Raw genomic sequence first — 17,031 nt, forward strand, 5'->3', positions numbered from 1 at the left:
CTATGCTATATATACCTGGTATCTGGTGATACTGTACCCTTTCTGCCAGGAAGTCCTCCTCCACCCACCACTCTAAGTGTATCATTGACACCTGGAACATTGTCCCACATGTGTGATTATTTCTTGCGGATCTTCTTGTTATATTGTGGTGTGATCCATCCTGAGTGTGTGATAGTCTGTGGGTTACTCCTGCAATTTAGATGTACATTTAAAAATTACCCCAACACTAGTGTATACAGCTCTACACTTATATTCTGGTCTAATCCAAACTGACCAAGTGAGAGTTATTTTCTGACTGTGGAAATAAATACTGAGATTGACAACAATGACCCCTACACTGTGTACAGCTGTACTCTTCAGATCCATCACCATTTTACGGCTTTTTATATTATGTTGTAATCCATACTGAGCCTGAGAGCGTCTGTGTCTGCCTCCTGAAATATCTACGGAGAGTTAGAATGTTTAAACTATACTATATATACCTGCTATCTGATGATACTGTACACTTTTTCTACTTTTTATATTATTGTCTAATCCATACTGAGCCTGTGAGCGTCTCTGTGTGACTGATGGTATATATAGGGAGATTGACAATCATCCTTTGACTGTATAAAGCTGTACACTTCCGATACAGTACCATATATCTGATGTTATTTTGGGTTCATGTTCTGCAACATTTTGAAGTTTGGTGGAATAGGCCGCGGACGTGGGCGTGGGGGGGCCAGCTGGTGCTCATGGTGGTGGTGCATCTGCTGGTAGTGGCAAAAGCACAATAGCAGCTAAGGCAGGAGGTGTTGAGTCTGCATCACGGTCTGGCTCCAGAATGCCTGGAAGGCTACCTTTTCTGGGAGTAGGTTAACCGCTTTTAAAGCCGGAGCATCAGGAACTGGTTTTGGCTTACATTGCCGAAACAGACTCCAGCAAATATGCCCTCCTCTTCTGAAGTTTCAAAAAATGCAAGCACTGAGTCGTCAAGTGCTGGCTCCTGGTCAGGAAGAACCCCTTTCCTTGTGTCCTTCACCCCCACCAAAAGTGAATGATGCAGCAGGCCACACTTCACATTAGTCCATGTAGCTCTTTCTATCATACCATGCCTGGGTTATCAAGTCAAATTGTGAATTCCCCAGTCCAAGATGAATCTGACATGGAGTGTGGGTGGCCAGCCAGGGCAGTGGGGTTAATCGGTACCAGGCCGGTGTCTCAGAGGGATGTGTCACGTTGGTGGTGATGACCCGTTACGTGGCCCTGGGCGTCCATGCAAAGGGGTGAATAACGTTTATAGGTGAATGATACATGACGCCACCTGTGGTTTCTGATCAGATTGACCCACACTGCAGTGTCGCTTCTCTAGGACAGATGTTGTGGTGCAGCTAAGATGTAGAAGCCCTGCACAGGTAGGGCCGTAGTCGCAGGGCAGATGAAAGAGTTGGTAGATGGTGTGCAGTGCAGGATGTAGCAGAGCCGTGCGCCAGGCGCAGGAGAAAGATGACAGACACAGTAGTGCAGTTCCTTTACCTGTACTTGGTAAGTGCTGTCCAGGACCCAGAGTACAGATGGAGAAGGAGTTGGTCAGCCTGGAAGCAAATTTGGAATTCTCTCTCTGCAGATAGGTAGTGTGGCCTCCGTTTTAGCTCTTATCTGAGGTACTCGCAGTACTGAGTACACTGAAGTTCCCCCTGTTGACTCTCTTTTGGAACTTTCTCGTATGGCAGGCATCCATAGCCTTTTACTTCTGGTTCACACACGTCACTGCTGTGGCCGTCGAGCCTTAGTTGGGAACAGAGCATTTACAGCTGCTACTTCCTAGAGGTTTCTGCTGCAGGACCGTCAGTGTCCCTACAAACTCGGAGACCGGAATCCCGACCTTGCGCTCCAGCTAGGAGTGAGCTTTAACTCTGCTCATCCTTCAGCTCCCCTTCTCACATCCACACACTTCCCCTTCCCTTCACAGACTGCCCTAACTTACTTCCTCCTGACCACAGAGAGAAGCTCCTCAGCAGGTTCAGAGGTCTCCCTGCTGGCCTGGAGTGGGAACTGTGTTGTGTGTTGGTTTAACTGCTAGAGAGATCCTTCGTTGCTCCCAAACATGACATCACACTCCCTAGGAGGAAGGTAATGCCACTGTGGCGACCGTACTCCTGGAGGCACCACAAGTGCACTGATGCCCAGCCACTGCTAAATGATTCTGCTGGTACATTGACTCAGACCACTACATTCCCCTTGCACTCTACACAGCCAGAATCTGACCCTGATGAAACTCAGGTTCCCCTTCCCGCATACTATACCACCTTACACGGTGACAAAGAGGAAGGTGCAGATGAAAGTGCAGGTTCCTTGAGCAGGTGGGGGGGGCATACTCATGTGCGACGGCACTGGCACAGGGCCCCTCATAGTACGCAAAAGTGTCTCTGCCGGTGGGAGGGGGAGGGCCCACCCGGGAGGGCCCACCCGCCGTCAGACACACCGCCATACTATGAGGGGCCCTATGCCAATGCCGTCGCCAACGAGTGGGCCTCCCCTGCTTGCTCAGGATCACAGCACTTGTAAAGTTGAAATACTTACCTCTCCCTGCTCCACCGCCGTGACGTCTTCCGCATATCCTGACAGTGACATTCTGGTCAGAGAGCGCGATGACATCACGTCTGTACGCCCTCTGCCTAAACAGTCCAAGTGCAGTGAGATGGAAGATGGGGACAATGAGGAGTCCAGACTAGTACAGGGATTCCTTCCCTGCTCCATCTACATCTGTTTCAATCACTAGGATCCCACTACAAGTGACGTTGATGATAAAGGGATTAGTCTGACCAAGACCTGTGGTACCACTCAGCCAGGCTAATGAGAGTGTGTGCTGTCCAGCAGCCATTCAGGTATAATCATCTGTCCACTGTGGCAGTACAACACTTTATATAAACTCAAAGATTTCAACCTTAGTTGCCAGATATTGTGCCTGGAAGCTCCCTGGACAGATACATCTGACTTGTACTGATTTCATCTCATTCTGATTTCCCTCCTGATTCTGACCTCGGCTTGTCTGACTTCTCTCTGGACTGACTTTATGGCATCTGACTCCTGTTTTCCCCCTTGAGTTGAATTTTTTTCCACACTTTTCTCCCTCCTGAATCTAACCAATCTCTATTTAACTATACTAGCCTTGGGCTCCCTCCTCTGGCCAACAACCACTTCGTGAAAGTAACCTAGGGAACCCCAAAGTAATTCCAGATGCCTGTTTAGGAGATTAAGCTTGAAAGCCGGGGTTTCCTCTGGGTTCTGACAGTTGGATTGACTAGCGCTCAGTCTGTCCAATGTAGCCATACTGAGCTTGAGGCTTTTGACAAACTTTACAAATGGCACACAGAGCACCTATAACTCCTTAGTGCAAAATCATAAACTACACACACATGCAGAGCACATGATTCTTTAATTGGAAATGTAATGTATATGAAATTGTGTTCTTAAATCTAAGGTTATACTTACTATTCCCCAGCGTGTGCTCATAATTCTGAAGTTGTCTTGAACACATTTTACCAGCTTTTGGAAATTCTCATCTTGATATTCAAACCGATTACCAAATACCACAGAGCAAATCACATTGGACACAGCACGTAATGTGTGGTAATTGGGATCTATAGGGGATCCTGAAATAACACATACAAATAGGTAAATCAAAAGTTAAAGTTCAGGGTTCGCAGAATTGATGTTATGTTTTTAAACAGGGTTAGTTATGTGGCATAACTAGGTTTACTGTCTTAGTCAGTGATGATCACACAGGACTCATCATCTGGCTCTCATTAATGGTGCCTCACCATGTTATTCTGGGTGATGGTGAAATGAGCTACTGCTAGCCAGCAAGAGCAGTGTGTCGGTCACACTTGGCGTTAGCTGTCGCACTGCTGCGCACACTTGAGGGCGAGGTATAATCTTCACCCGCCGTTCTGGCAAGGGGCAACTTTAGCAGAACCCTTTCCAGGTGGTGAGCGGCAACTCGGCTTGTGACCAGACACAAAAACAGCAGACAGGGCAAACGCACCATAGCCAAAAAATACGCATTGCAACTGCATAAACTAAGGTGAGCAATGATAAACCGAGCACAGGCACCAAAGCATGAGCCTCCTCAGAAACGCAGTAACACTGACCTTTTGCACCAACCAGAACTGAAAATAATCAGCAGCAGAAGGAGGAAATGGCAGGTTAAAATCTGCCTCTCATCAATCATCTGACCACCTCCAACGCACAATCCCCACCTCCAGACCACAGAGTACCCGCATAATTGCTGTGAGCAGCGGTGTCCCACCTCCCAGTGATGCTAGGAGTGCATCTCCAGAATGCGATAACTGGACTGAGTGAACACCCCCTCTAGCTCCGCCCCCCATGGTGGCACCCAGCACCTCATACTCAGTAAATGGCAACGGAGAGCCGGAGTCCGCCCAGAAAAGTGAGGGGCCCGCTCAGTTACAGAGCTACCATTCCTGACACATAAGGCATTTCAGGCTTGTGATCAGCAAAACTCTTAGTCCCCAATTCATCCAGACTGGCATTTTGTTTGCCAGTCTTGATGAACTATGTCCTGGAGTAAGATGTGACAAATTCATTAAGAGATGTGCACCTTCTAATAAATCTTTCAAATGCCGCTTTCCACCACTCCAACTGGAATGCATTTTTGTCGAAATTTACACCACATTTGTGGAGTAAGTTATGAATACAGTTAATGCTAATCGATTCACACAAAGCTGTCCATTGCACTAATTGGTCTACAGGCCATGACAGTGATCTGTGGCCCCTGGACAGGAATCTTGAAACCAGACTCTTACATTGATTAGCCAGCCTAGTGCAAAATCATGGTTGCAACATTATGCATATGTAAAGAGATAGACATACAGTGAGGAAAAAAAGTATTTAGTCAGTCAGCAATAGTGCAAGTTCCACCACTTAAAAAGATGAGAGGCGTCTGTAATTTACATCATAGGTAGACCTCAACTATGGGAGACAAACTGAGAAAAAAAAAATCCAGAAAATCACATTGTCTGTTTATTTTTTTCATTTTATTTGCATATTATGGTGGAAAATAAGTATTTGGTCAGAAACAAGCAATCAAGATTTCTGGCTCTCACAGACCTGTAACTTCTTCTTTAAGAGTCTCCTCTTTCCTCCACTCATTACCTGTAGTAATGGCACCTGTTTAAACTTGTTATCAGTATAAAAAGACACCTGTGCACACCCTCAAACAGTCTGACTCCAAACTCCACTATGGTGAAGACCAAAGAGCTGTCAAAGGACACCAGAAACAAAATTGTAGCCCTGCACCAGGCTGGGAAGACTGAATCTGCAATAGCCAACCAGCTTGGAGTGAAGAAATCAACTGTGGGAGCAATAATTAGAAAATGGAAGACATACAAGACCACTGATAATCTCCCTCGATCTGGTGCTCCACGCAAAATCCCACCCCGTGGGGTCAGAATGATCACAAGAACGGTGAGCAAAAATCCCAGAACCACGCGGGGGGACCTAGTGAATGAACTGCAGAGAGCTGGGACCAATGTAACAAGGCCTACCATAAGTAACACACTACGCCACCATGGACTCAGATCCTGCAGTGCCAGACGTGTCCCACTGCTTAAGCCTGTACATGTCCGGGCCCGTCTGAAGTTTGCTAGAGAGCATTTGGATGATCCAGAGGAGTTTTGGGAGAATGTCCTATGGTCTGATGAAACCAAACTGGAACTGTTTGGTAGAAACACAACTTGTCGTGTTTGGAGGAAAAAGAATACTGAGTTGAATCCATCAAACACCATACCTACTGTAAAGCATGGTGGTGGAAACATCATGCTTTGGGGCTGTTTCTCTGCAAAGGGGCCAGGACTAGAGTTGAGCGATACCGTCCGATACTTCAAAATATCGGATCGGAATGGATCGGCCGATCTTTAAAAAAAGTATCGGTATCGCCGATGCCGATACCGGAAGTCCCATTCAAGTCTATGAGACTTCCGGTATCGGAATTGGAAAAACCCTTTCCTGCCCTTGTACAGCCTCTCGGGGGTCTGTACGGGCCTTCCGGGGGTCTCTGCCGGCCTGCCGGTGGGCTGTGCGGACTGCCCGGGGTCTGTGCACCCTGTGGGGGTCTGTGCCGGCCTGCCGGGGGGCTGTGCCGGCCTGCCGGGGGGCTGTGCTGATGTCCGGGGGTCTGTGCACCCTGTGGGGGTCTGTACCGGCCTGCCGGGGGGCTGTGCCGGCCTGCCGGGGGGCTGTGCTGATGTCCGGGGGTCTGTGCACCCTGTGGGGGTCTGTACCGGCCTGCCGGGGGGCTGTGCCGGCCTGCCGGTGGTCTGTGCACCCTGTGGGGGTCTGTACCGGCCTGCCGGGGGGCTGTGCCGGCCTGCCGGGGGGCTGTGCTGATGTCCGGGGGTCTGTGCAGGCATCGTCCGATGGGACTACAAGTCCCATCGGGCGATGCCTGCTACCATGACAGTGATTGACACATTAGCCAATGATGGGACAGTAGTAGTCCCATCATCCGGCTAATGTGTTAAATGTAAAAACAAAAAAAAATACTACATACATACTACATGCATGCTACATACATACTACATGCTACATACATAGTACATATATACTACATATATACTACATGCATGCTACATACATGCTACATACATACTACATATATACTACATGCATGCTACATACATACTACATGCTACATACATACTACATATATACTACATGCATGCTACATACATACTACATGCTACATACATACTACATACATGCTACATACATACTACATGCTACATACATACCACATATATACTACATGCATGCTACATACATGCTACATACATACTACATACATACTACATACATGCTACATACATACCACATATATACTACATACATACTACATACATGCTACATGCATGCTACATACAATACATTCATACAATACATACATAGACATACAGTACATATAACATAGAGTAACATACTTACCAATACTTGTCACATTGTTCCCCGAAGCCATTGTCGTCTACGGAATAAATATTAACATAACAAACCACAAAAATACTCACCCATGATCCGAAGCAGTCCACGAGTGTGTCCCACGACGATCTTGGGTAGAGAACTGCAGCATCAGCTGATGCTGCCGCTCTCTACGGGCTGCAGGAATCCAATGACGGAAGGTAGGTATCCTTCCGCACTGTATTCCTCCGCCACTTAAAAAAAAAAAAGTCCCTAGTCTCACTTTATGGTAAAAGCTGTGTGGGAATTTTACACCGCGCATCATGATGACGTCATTTCGGCTGTCAATCAACTTTGAACTTCCGATTCCGATTCCGGAATCCGATATGACAAAAGTATCGGAAGTCAGTATCGGAATTCCGATACCGCTAATATCGGCCGATACCCGATACTTGCGGTATCGGAATGCTCAACACTAGCCAGGACGACTGATCCGGGTACATGAAAGAATGAATGGGGCCATGTATCGTGAGATTTTGAGTGCAAACCTCCTTCCATCAGCAAGGGCATTGAAGATGAAACGTGGCTGGGTCTTTCAACATGACAATGATCCAAAGCACACCGCCAGGGCAACGAAGGAGTGGCTTCGTAAGAAGCATTTCAAGGTCCTGGAGTGGCCTAGCCAGTCTCCAGATCTCAACCCTATAGAAAATCTTTGGAGGGAGTTGAAAGTCCGTGTTGCCAAGCGAAAAGCCAAAAACATCACTGCTCTAGAGGAGATCTGCATGGAGAAATGGGCCAACATACCAACAACAGTGTGTGGCAACCTTGTGAAGACTTACAGAAAACGTTTGACCTCTGTCATTGCCAACAAAGGATATATCACAAAGTATTGAGATGAAATTTTGTTTCTGACCAAATACTTATTTTCCACCATAATATGCAAATAAAATGAAAAAAAAAAAACAGACAATGTGATTTTCTGGATTTTTTTTTCTCAGTTTGTCTTCCATAGTTGAGGTCTACCTATGATGTAAATTACAGACGCCTCTCATCTTTTTAAGTGGTGGAACTTGCACTATTGCTGACTGACTAAATACTTTTTTTCCCCACTGTATTGCCCTGCTCTCTCTTGAAGACACCACAGCTTTGTATAATGTGATGTGTAATCTGAGTAATGTCCTGTATCTTGTGTACATCTTATGTCATGTGAAGTGTAAGTTGTTTGCCTATACAATGTGCTAATATAAGGTATTATACTGCATAGTCATGTGATGCATGAAAGACATCAGTTAGGACTTACAGTCATGGCCAAAAGTATTGACACCCCTGCAATTCTGTCAGATAATACTCAGTTTCTTCCTGAAAATGATTGCAAACACAAATTCTTTGGTATTATTATCTTCATTTAATTTGTCTTAAATGAAAAAACACAAAAAGAATTGTCCTAAAGCCAAATTGGATATAATTCCACACCAAACATAACAAAGAGGGTGGACAAAAGTATTGACACTGTTCGAAAAATCATGTGATGCTTCTCTAATTTGTGTAATTAACAGCACCTATAACTTACCTGTGGCACCTAACAGGTGTTGGCAATAACTAAATCACACTTGCAGCCAGTTGACATGGATTAAAGTTGACTCAACCTCTGTCCTGTGTCCTTGGGTGTACCACATTGAGCATGGAGAAAAGAAAGAAGACCAAAGAACTGTCTGAGGACTTGAGAAACCAAATTGTGAGGAAGCATGAGCAATATCAAGGCTACAAGTCCATCTCCAAAGACCTGAATGTTCCTGTGTCTACCGTGCGCAGTGTCATCAAGAAGTTTAAAGCCCATGGCACTGTGGCTAACCTCTCTAGATGTGGCCGGAAAAGAAAAATTGACAAGAGATTTCAATGCAAGATTGTGCGGATGTTGGATAAAGAACCTCGACTAACATCCAAACAAGTTCAAGCTGCCCTGCAGTCCAAGGGTACAACGGTGTCAACCCGTACTATCCGTCGGCATCTGAATGAAAAGGGACTGTATGGTAGGAGACCCAGGAAGACTCCACTTCTTACCCCGAGACATAAAAAAGCCAGGCTGGAGTTTGCCAAAACTTACCTGAAAAAGCCTAAAACATTTTGGAAGAATGTTCTCTGGTCAGATGAGACAAAAGTAGAGCTTTTAGGGCAAAAGCATCAACATAGAGTTTACAGGAGAAAAAAGAGGCATTCAAAGAAAAGTACACGGTCCCTACAGTCAAACATGGCGGAGGTTCCCTGATGTTTTGGGGTTGCTTTGCTGCCTCTGGCACTGGACTGCTTGACCTTGTGCTTGGCATTATGAAGTCAGAAGACTACCAACAAATTTTTCAGCATAATATAGGGCCCAGTGTGAGAAAGCTGGGTCTATCTCAGAGGTCATGGGTCTTCCAGCAGGACAATAACCCAAAACACACTTCAAAAAGCACTAGAAAATGGTTTGAGAGAAAGCACTGGAGACTTCTAAGGTGGCCAGCAATGAGTCCAGACCTGAATCCCATAGAACACCTGTGGAGAGATCTAAAAATGGCAGTTTGGAGAAGGCACCCTTCAAATATCAGGGACCTGGAGTAGTTTGCCAAAGAAGAATGGTCTAAAATTCCAGCAGAGCATTGTAAGAAACTCATTGATGGTTACCGGAAGCAGTTGGTCGCAGTTATTTTGGCTAAAGCTTGTGCAACCAAGTATTAGGCTGAGGGTGCCAATACTTTTGTCCGGCCCATTTTTGAAGTTTTGTGTGAAATGATCAATGTTTTGCTTTTTGCTTCATTCTCTTTTGTGTTTTTTCATTTAAGACAAATTAAATGAAGATAATAATACCAAAGAATTTGTGTTTGCAATCATTTTCAGGAAGAAACTGATTATCATCTGACAGAATTGCAGGGGTGTCAATACTTTTGGCCATGACTGTAGGACATAAGATAGTGTTTGAACAGAATGTAGGTGAAGGGGTTTCCCCAGCAACAGATACGGGGAAGGCTTAGTGCTAGGACAAGTGACCTGCTTCTTGAAGTTAGCCAGAGAAAAGTTAGAGTCTGAAGTGACAAGTCTGCAGAGCTGCTGTTTGGGTGAACTACAGCAAAGGAGATGACAGGAAGATAAGGTAGCGTGATTACTAAGCACAGCTGACATGTGCCCACAATAGCCGTGGGTGGAATCGCGATCCAACCACAGCTATTAACCAGTTAAATGCCGCTGTCAAATGCTGGCCTGGGCTGTGGGAGGAAACCAATATCTTTGGGAAGGAGGAGGGGTGGTGGAACTCGCATATTAGCCTCTGGGCCAGATATATTGATGATATTTTGATATTTTAGTCTGGCCCTGAGGCTGATTTTTGTTTTGTTGAGAGTATCAATGTCAACTCCATTGGTCTTAGGTTTATGACTGAGCATCACAATAGGAGTGTTCATTTTCTTGATTTGACTATCATAAAGGAACTGAATGGCAGCATCAGCATATGTACTTACTGAAAGCCCACAGCAACGAATAGCTTAGTGAGATGGACAAGTCATCTTCCTGTCCCTCTCAAGAAAGGTATACTTAAGGGGTAGTTTCTCCGAATCAGTAGGAACTGCTCAGATATGGGGACCTTTAGAAGACAGGCTGGAGATCTCTATCAGAGATTTAGGATGAGAGGTTTTAATGAGGCTTTATCTGTTGATAGGCAATCTTTTCTTTTACCAAGGGATGCGCAAGATGATGGTGGTGGGAACCTGGTGAGACTCATTGGTACTTATGATGGACAGGCCGAGGGGGTCTACTAGGTTTTCAAAAAATATTGGGATATCCTTTTGGCAGACCCCAATTTTAAAAATTTTGTGTCACCCAAACAAAGCATTACATACAGAAGGGGTAGATCTATTGGAGATCACCTTGTATACAGCCTCTATCAAAGCCCAGTCAGGGCAGGCACGTGGCTGGATAGTAAGCCTCTAGGTTCCTTTAATTGTGGAAACTGCTCCAGATGTGTAATGATGTCCCAATGTAAAACCTTTATTAGTTCAACCAATGGTAGGACCTTCTGTATTAGGGATTTTGGTAATTGTAGGTCAATGGGGTTGTTGTATAAGGCAACATGCACCTGCCCCATGGGTGGGCAACCACCTGGGGAACATCAGAAATAAACGGAATACACCGGTTGCCCGACACATTAATAATGTGCATGCTGAATAATTGAGTGACATCACCTTCAATATGATTAAATTGGTCAAACCAAGAATAAGGGGGGGGGGAATATTGATAAAATAATTCAGAGGCGAGAATCCGAGTGAATTTTTAGGTTACAGTCCCCCAATGAGATAAATTAATATCTTTCGTATACTTGCTTCATTTAATTAAATTTTGAGACCAAAATCCCTGGTTATTTTGTGGTGTTAGGTCTCATTGCTACCTTTGTCCCTAATAAGTTGTATGGCTGATTCTATCTTGACTACATATTGCAACATGGTTTTTACATGTACCACATTGAGGGGCGATATCTGTTTATCTTTATTATTTTTTTATTTAATTTTTCAATGTATCAAAATATACTCCATTACTGGCTCTTTTGTGATTTTGGTCCCAGGGATATTACCTTGTTCCATTTAGATGGAATTATGTGTCCACCATTCTTATTTGCTAAATGCGATGTCCAAGCTTAAAATGCCTAATTAAATGCAGTAGGAGGCGGGTCATGCACGACAAATGTTTACGTATTCAACACAACGGACGCTTGTAACCTGGGACTTCACCGGAAGTAGTGCCACCATCAATGTATGCGATCCACATACTGGAACGCATGATACTTCTGGTGCCCATCAATGTATGCGTTACACATACTGGAACGCATAATACTTCTGGTACCCGGAAGTTATATCAGCTCCACTTCCAGAAGTTGCCGGTGGAACGCATGCTGAAATAGGTAAGAACCTTGTGTATCAATACAGATGGAATATTATCAAATAACCGGGATGTGAAAACCGCCTGTGATTTGATGGGCGGAGCTAATTGAAGGGCTATTAATGAATGGTGGTTATTTAAGTCCAACCATATCACCGCCGGTCTCCATTATCATGGCATCTGGACATCTACAGTATCTTGTAGACCTCCTGATGATCCGTTACAGCAGACAAACTTTGACAGCGGCATTTAAATGGCGCTTCTGGCAATCGTGCCAGAAATACGCACACCGGTGGCCCGCATCATGTTATTGCGGGTCACCGTTGTGTCGGCATGATAACCGGAGGTCTCCTGGAGACCTCTATAGTTGTCAGTGCCGGATTGCTGTGAGCTCATAGCAAGTCAACATTCTACTACATTGAGGCGATCTGATCATTGCCTCTATGTAGCAGAGCCGATCAAGTTGTGGCAGCTTCTAATCTCCTATGGAGACAATTGAAGCATGCCAAAAGTTAAAAAAAAAAAAATAAAATATATGAAAAAAAGTTAAAAATATAAAAGTTAAAAATCACTCTCCTTTGACCCCATTCAAAATAAAACAATAAAAATAAAATCAAACATACAAATATTCAGTATCGCTACGTTCAGAATCGCCCAATCAATAAAAAAAAGGCTTAACCTGATCGCTGAAAGGCGTAGTGAGAAAAAAAGTCAAAACGCCACAATTACGTTTGGAATTTTTTTTCACCACTTAGATAAAAAAGAACCTACAATCAAAAGCAACATAAGCCAGCTCACCACACTTCCACCGCAGACCTCGGAACTCCGTCTGGACTGACGTGAGACAAGTAGGAGAGAGCAATTAGTTCCAGCTGCGTGTAAAAATCTTTCTTTATTTCTTCAATAAAATGCATAAATCTTCATAATGTGTGCCACAACATGGACAACGGCAACGCGTTTCGATCTGTAAGATCTTTGTCAAAGCCATAAAGACACATTGATCTTGTCTGCTTTATATAATACATGTAGTCCAATGGCATTCATAGAATACAATCATGTGACAATCTAGAAAACTACAAATCACAATTTTAAATGTATAAATTAAAACATATTTTGAAAAGACAATATTTTGCTCTTTAACAGTAATGGAGCATTAGGTCATTTCGTTTGTTCAGACTTTGCGGAGATCGAGTATTAAGGTGATAAATCCAAAAAGCCTCTCTTGTTAAGAGACGTCGCTTGGAGTCTCCACCACGGAAAGGAATTTTAACCTGTTCTATTCCCTGCACTCTGAAACCAGAGATATTGCGGGCATGGTGTGTGATGAAGTGCTGGGATACAGCTGACAGATTGCGATTTAGATTATTCATGTTATAAATGTCAGATAAATGTTCCCTAATGCGCACCTTCATTTTTCTAGAGGTGCAACCTATATATGACAATTTACATATTGTGCAATCTATTTTATATATTATATTAGTAGAATTACAGTTTATATATTGTTTTATATTGTAATACACTGTCTCCCCAGCATTAGAAAAATTCTTAGTAACGTTTGCATATCTACATGTCTTGCAATTAGTTGTTCCACACCTAAAAAAACCCTTATATGTCAACCATGTTTTATCTGATTTTTTATTATTATTTTCAGAGAATAAATTGGGTGATAATTTGTCGCCCAGTGTAGGAGCTCTCCTCGATACTATATTTATACCCGGCGCCAAAATTTCTGCTAGTTTGGTGTCCTCATATAGAATAGGTAAATATTTGTTAATGATTTTTTTAATATGTGAAAATTGTCGGCTAAACTGAAAACAAATGTAAGGTTTTTTGCCTATAATAGACTCGTTAATGTTTCTGTTAGTAAAATAATTTCCACCAAAACGCATCATAAACCCGATAGTGGGAATACCATCCTTCATGCGACTAGTGGACATGATAAGCATACCCTCAAAGCAATACCGGTGGGGGAATATACAAGGGTTAAACGTAATTGCAGTGAAGAAAGTAATTTAAATGGTGAATTGGTACATATGAGTAAAAAACTTAAAAATCGCATGTATCCAGATTGGTCCTTAAATCGAGCACGAAAAATAATAGAAAGCAAAAATCGAATTGACATGATTTCTACTAACAGAAACATTAACGAGTCTATTATAGGCAAAAAACCTTACATTTGTTTTCAGTTTAGCCGACAATTTTCACATACTAAAAAAATCATTAACAAATATTTACCTATTCTATATGAGGACACCAAACTAGCAGAAATTTTGGCGCCGGGTATAAATATAGTATCGAGGAGAGCTCCTACACTGGGCGACAAATTATCGCCCAATTTATTCTCTGAAAATAATAATAAAAAATCAGATAAAACATGGTTGACATATAAGGGTTTTTTTAGGTGTGGAACAACTAATTGCAAGACATGTAGATATGCAAACGTTACTAAGAATTTTTCTAATGCTGGGGAGACAGTGTATTACAATATAAAACAATATATAAACTGTAATTTTACTAATATAATATATAAAATAGATTGCACAATATGTAAATTGTCATATATAGGTTGCACCTCTAGAAAAATGAAGGTGCGCATTAGGGAACATTTATCTGACATTTATAACATGAATAATCTAAATCGCAATCTGTCAGCTGTATCCCAGCACTTCATCACACACCATGCCCGCAATATCTCTGGTTTCAGAGTGCAGGGAATAGAACAGGTTAAAATTCCTTTCCGTGGTGGAGACTCCAAGCGACGTCTCTTAACAAGAGAGGCTTTTTGGATTTATCACCTTAATACTCGATCTCCGCAAGGTCTGAACAAACGAAATGACCTAATGCTCCATTACTGTTAAAGAGCAAAATATTGTCTTTTCAAAATATGTTTTAATTTATACATTTAAAATTGTGATTTGTAGTTTTATAGATTGTCACATGATTGTATTCTATGAATGCCATTGGACTACATGTATTATATAAAGCAGACAAGATCAATGTGTCTTTATGGCTTTGACAAAGATCTTACAGATCGAAACGCGTTGCCGTTGTCCATGTTGTGGCACACATTATGAAGATTTATGCATTTTATTGAAGAAATAAAGAAAGATTTTTACACGCAGCTAAAAAAGAACCTAGACATGTTTGATGTATATGAACTCATAATGACCTGGAGAATCTGACCTGGCAGGTCAGTTTTAGCATTTAGTAAACTTAGCAAAAAAGCCAAACAAAAAACAAGTGTGGGATTGCACTTTTTTTTGCAAATTCACGGCACTTGGAATTTTTTTCCCGCTTTCTTTTACACTACATGGTACAACCAATGGTGTCGTTCAAAAGTACAACTCATCCCGCAAAAAATAAGCCCTCACATGGCTATATTGATGAAAACATAAAAAAGTTATGGCTCTGGGAAGGAGGGGAGCAAAAAACAAAAATACAAAACCGCAAAAAGCTCCAGGGGTTAAAGGGTTAAAGGGGTCCTTGGAAAGGACAACGTGTCACGAGAAACCCTGAGCTTGACAAACGCCGAAAGTACAGACCTAAAGAGGACTGAGACTGTGGGACTGGTGGGAGTCCTGAAAGGTGGATACAGGGCGTTCATAGCGATAGGATGCGGAGCCGCTGAGCGGGTGTAGAGAAACTCACTGAACTGTACTGTGGAGACAAGTTAGGCTGTGATGAAGTAGAGCAAGCAGCGTGCTATACCGGCCCTGAAGCAGACTGCAGTAGAAGGATGATGTCAGTGAAAAGGCTTCTTCCTGTGAATGAAAAGTGCTTAAGACTGTGTACTCGCTATCCCTTTTATATATAACCCTCATCAAGTTCAGTAAAGTTCCCATGTTTGAACAGAAGTCTCCTTTGCTAATCTGTGGAACTCGTGGTCCTGGCCAGCCAATACCATTGGCTATTGGCAGTCTGCACGGGCACAAGGCCCTCACAACAATAACACCAGTCAGGACCCACAATTTTCTGTAAAATGCCAAAGCGAGTGGGGACAGAATCTTGGCCACGACTATCTTGCTTGGGCATCGTACACATATCTGATGTCATGCTATACTGGTTAATCAAAAGATGCTTTGTGAGGGCGTGGCCTAAGGTTCAGGTGATGTGAGTCGCAGGGAGTGTAAAACCTCATACTCTACATATATCAACAAAAAGATTCTTTTTATATGCATTTTATCCTAGACCTACTAGGAATACTACAAAGCAAATTTTGAGACCAAACTTTCTCAAATTGGTCGTTTCTTCATAAAGAAATTAACTTTTAGCAGGTGAACAGTAATGCAATAACGGGCCTCCCTGCTAAGCTTTGCACATTCTGAAAATTCAGCATGCCAATCTGGGTCATCCTCGTTGAGATGCTTGATTTTGTAAGGGTGCCATATGTGTGTAGCTAATATTCGCTGAAGGGATGTTCGACTGATGTTAGATCGGCGCGCTGAATTTGCAGAATGGGCAAAACAAAAATTGGAACAGGGCGCTCAGTTTACACAGAACATTATGTTCAGTGATGAGGCAAACTTTTTTGGGTGGTCCATTTATATGGATACACCTAAATAAAATGGGAATGGTGTCAGTTTTCTTGCGTAGGATGTCTTCCATTGAAATCTGCTGCAATGACCCGGGTACTGCGTTCACCAGACATCAACACAATTTCTATCAGCTCCTCATGTGTTAACCTCTGCGACATGTCAATGGCTGTAAACAAAGAAACTTGTAAATAACTCATGAAAGAATAAAGGTATGTTAAAACCAAGCTCACCATTGTTTTACTTGTGAAATTCTCAATAAGTCTGATGTCACATGACCCTCTTCCCTTTAGAAAAAAAAATGTTGGATCTAAAATGGCCGACTTCAAAATGGCAGACATTGTCACCACACATCTTGAAAAGTTTTCCCCCTCCCATATACTAATGTGCCACAAACAGGAAGTTGATATCCCCAACCATTCCCATTTTGATTAGGTGTATCCATATACATGGCCCACCCTGCATAATAAAGCTTCCTCCTCGGGTTCATTTCCATCCGAGATGCTGGAAGCCATAATAATTCTGATTCCTAAGCCCAAAGGGAGATCTGGAGAAAGTGACTAATTACAGGCCCATCTCCTTAATAAATTTGGATCTAAATTTTTTCAAATAATAGCTAATAGACTAAATCCTATTCTCC

General features: G+C 42.9%; 1 protein-coding gene across 1 annotated transcript in view; it reads right to left on the reverse strand.

Annotated features, from left to right (window-relative positions):
• LOC141052053 (cytochrome P450 2F2-like) overlaps positions 1-17,031 on the reverse strand; it is a 119,573-nt gene that overhangs the window by 19,935 nt on the left and 82,607 nt on the right. Inside the window, exon 5 of the mRNA XM_073549241.1 lies at positions 3,475-3,635. Coding sequence (XP_073405342.1) covers positions 3,475-3,635 — 161 coding nt within the window. The remainder of the gene's footprint in view (positions 1-3,474; positions 3,636-17,031) is intronic.

This window comes from Dendrobates tinctorius, unplaced genomic scaffold, assembly GCF_039654945.1.
Source record: "Dendrobates tinctorius isolate UK_male_01 unplaced genomic scaffold, ASM3965494v1 ptg000158l, whole genome shotgun sequence".
Lineage (NCBI taxonomy): Eukaryota > Metazoa > Chordata > Amphibia > Anura > Dendrobatidae > Dendrobates > Dendrobates tinctorius.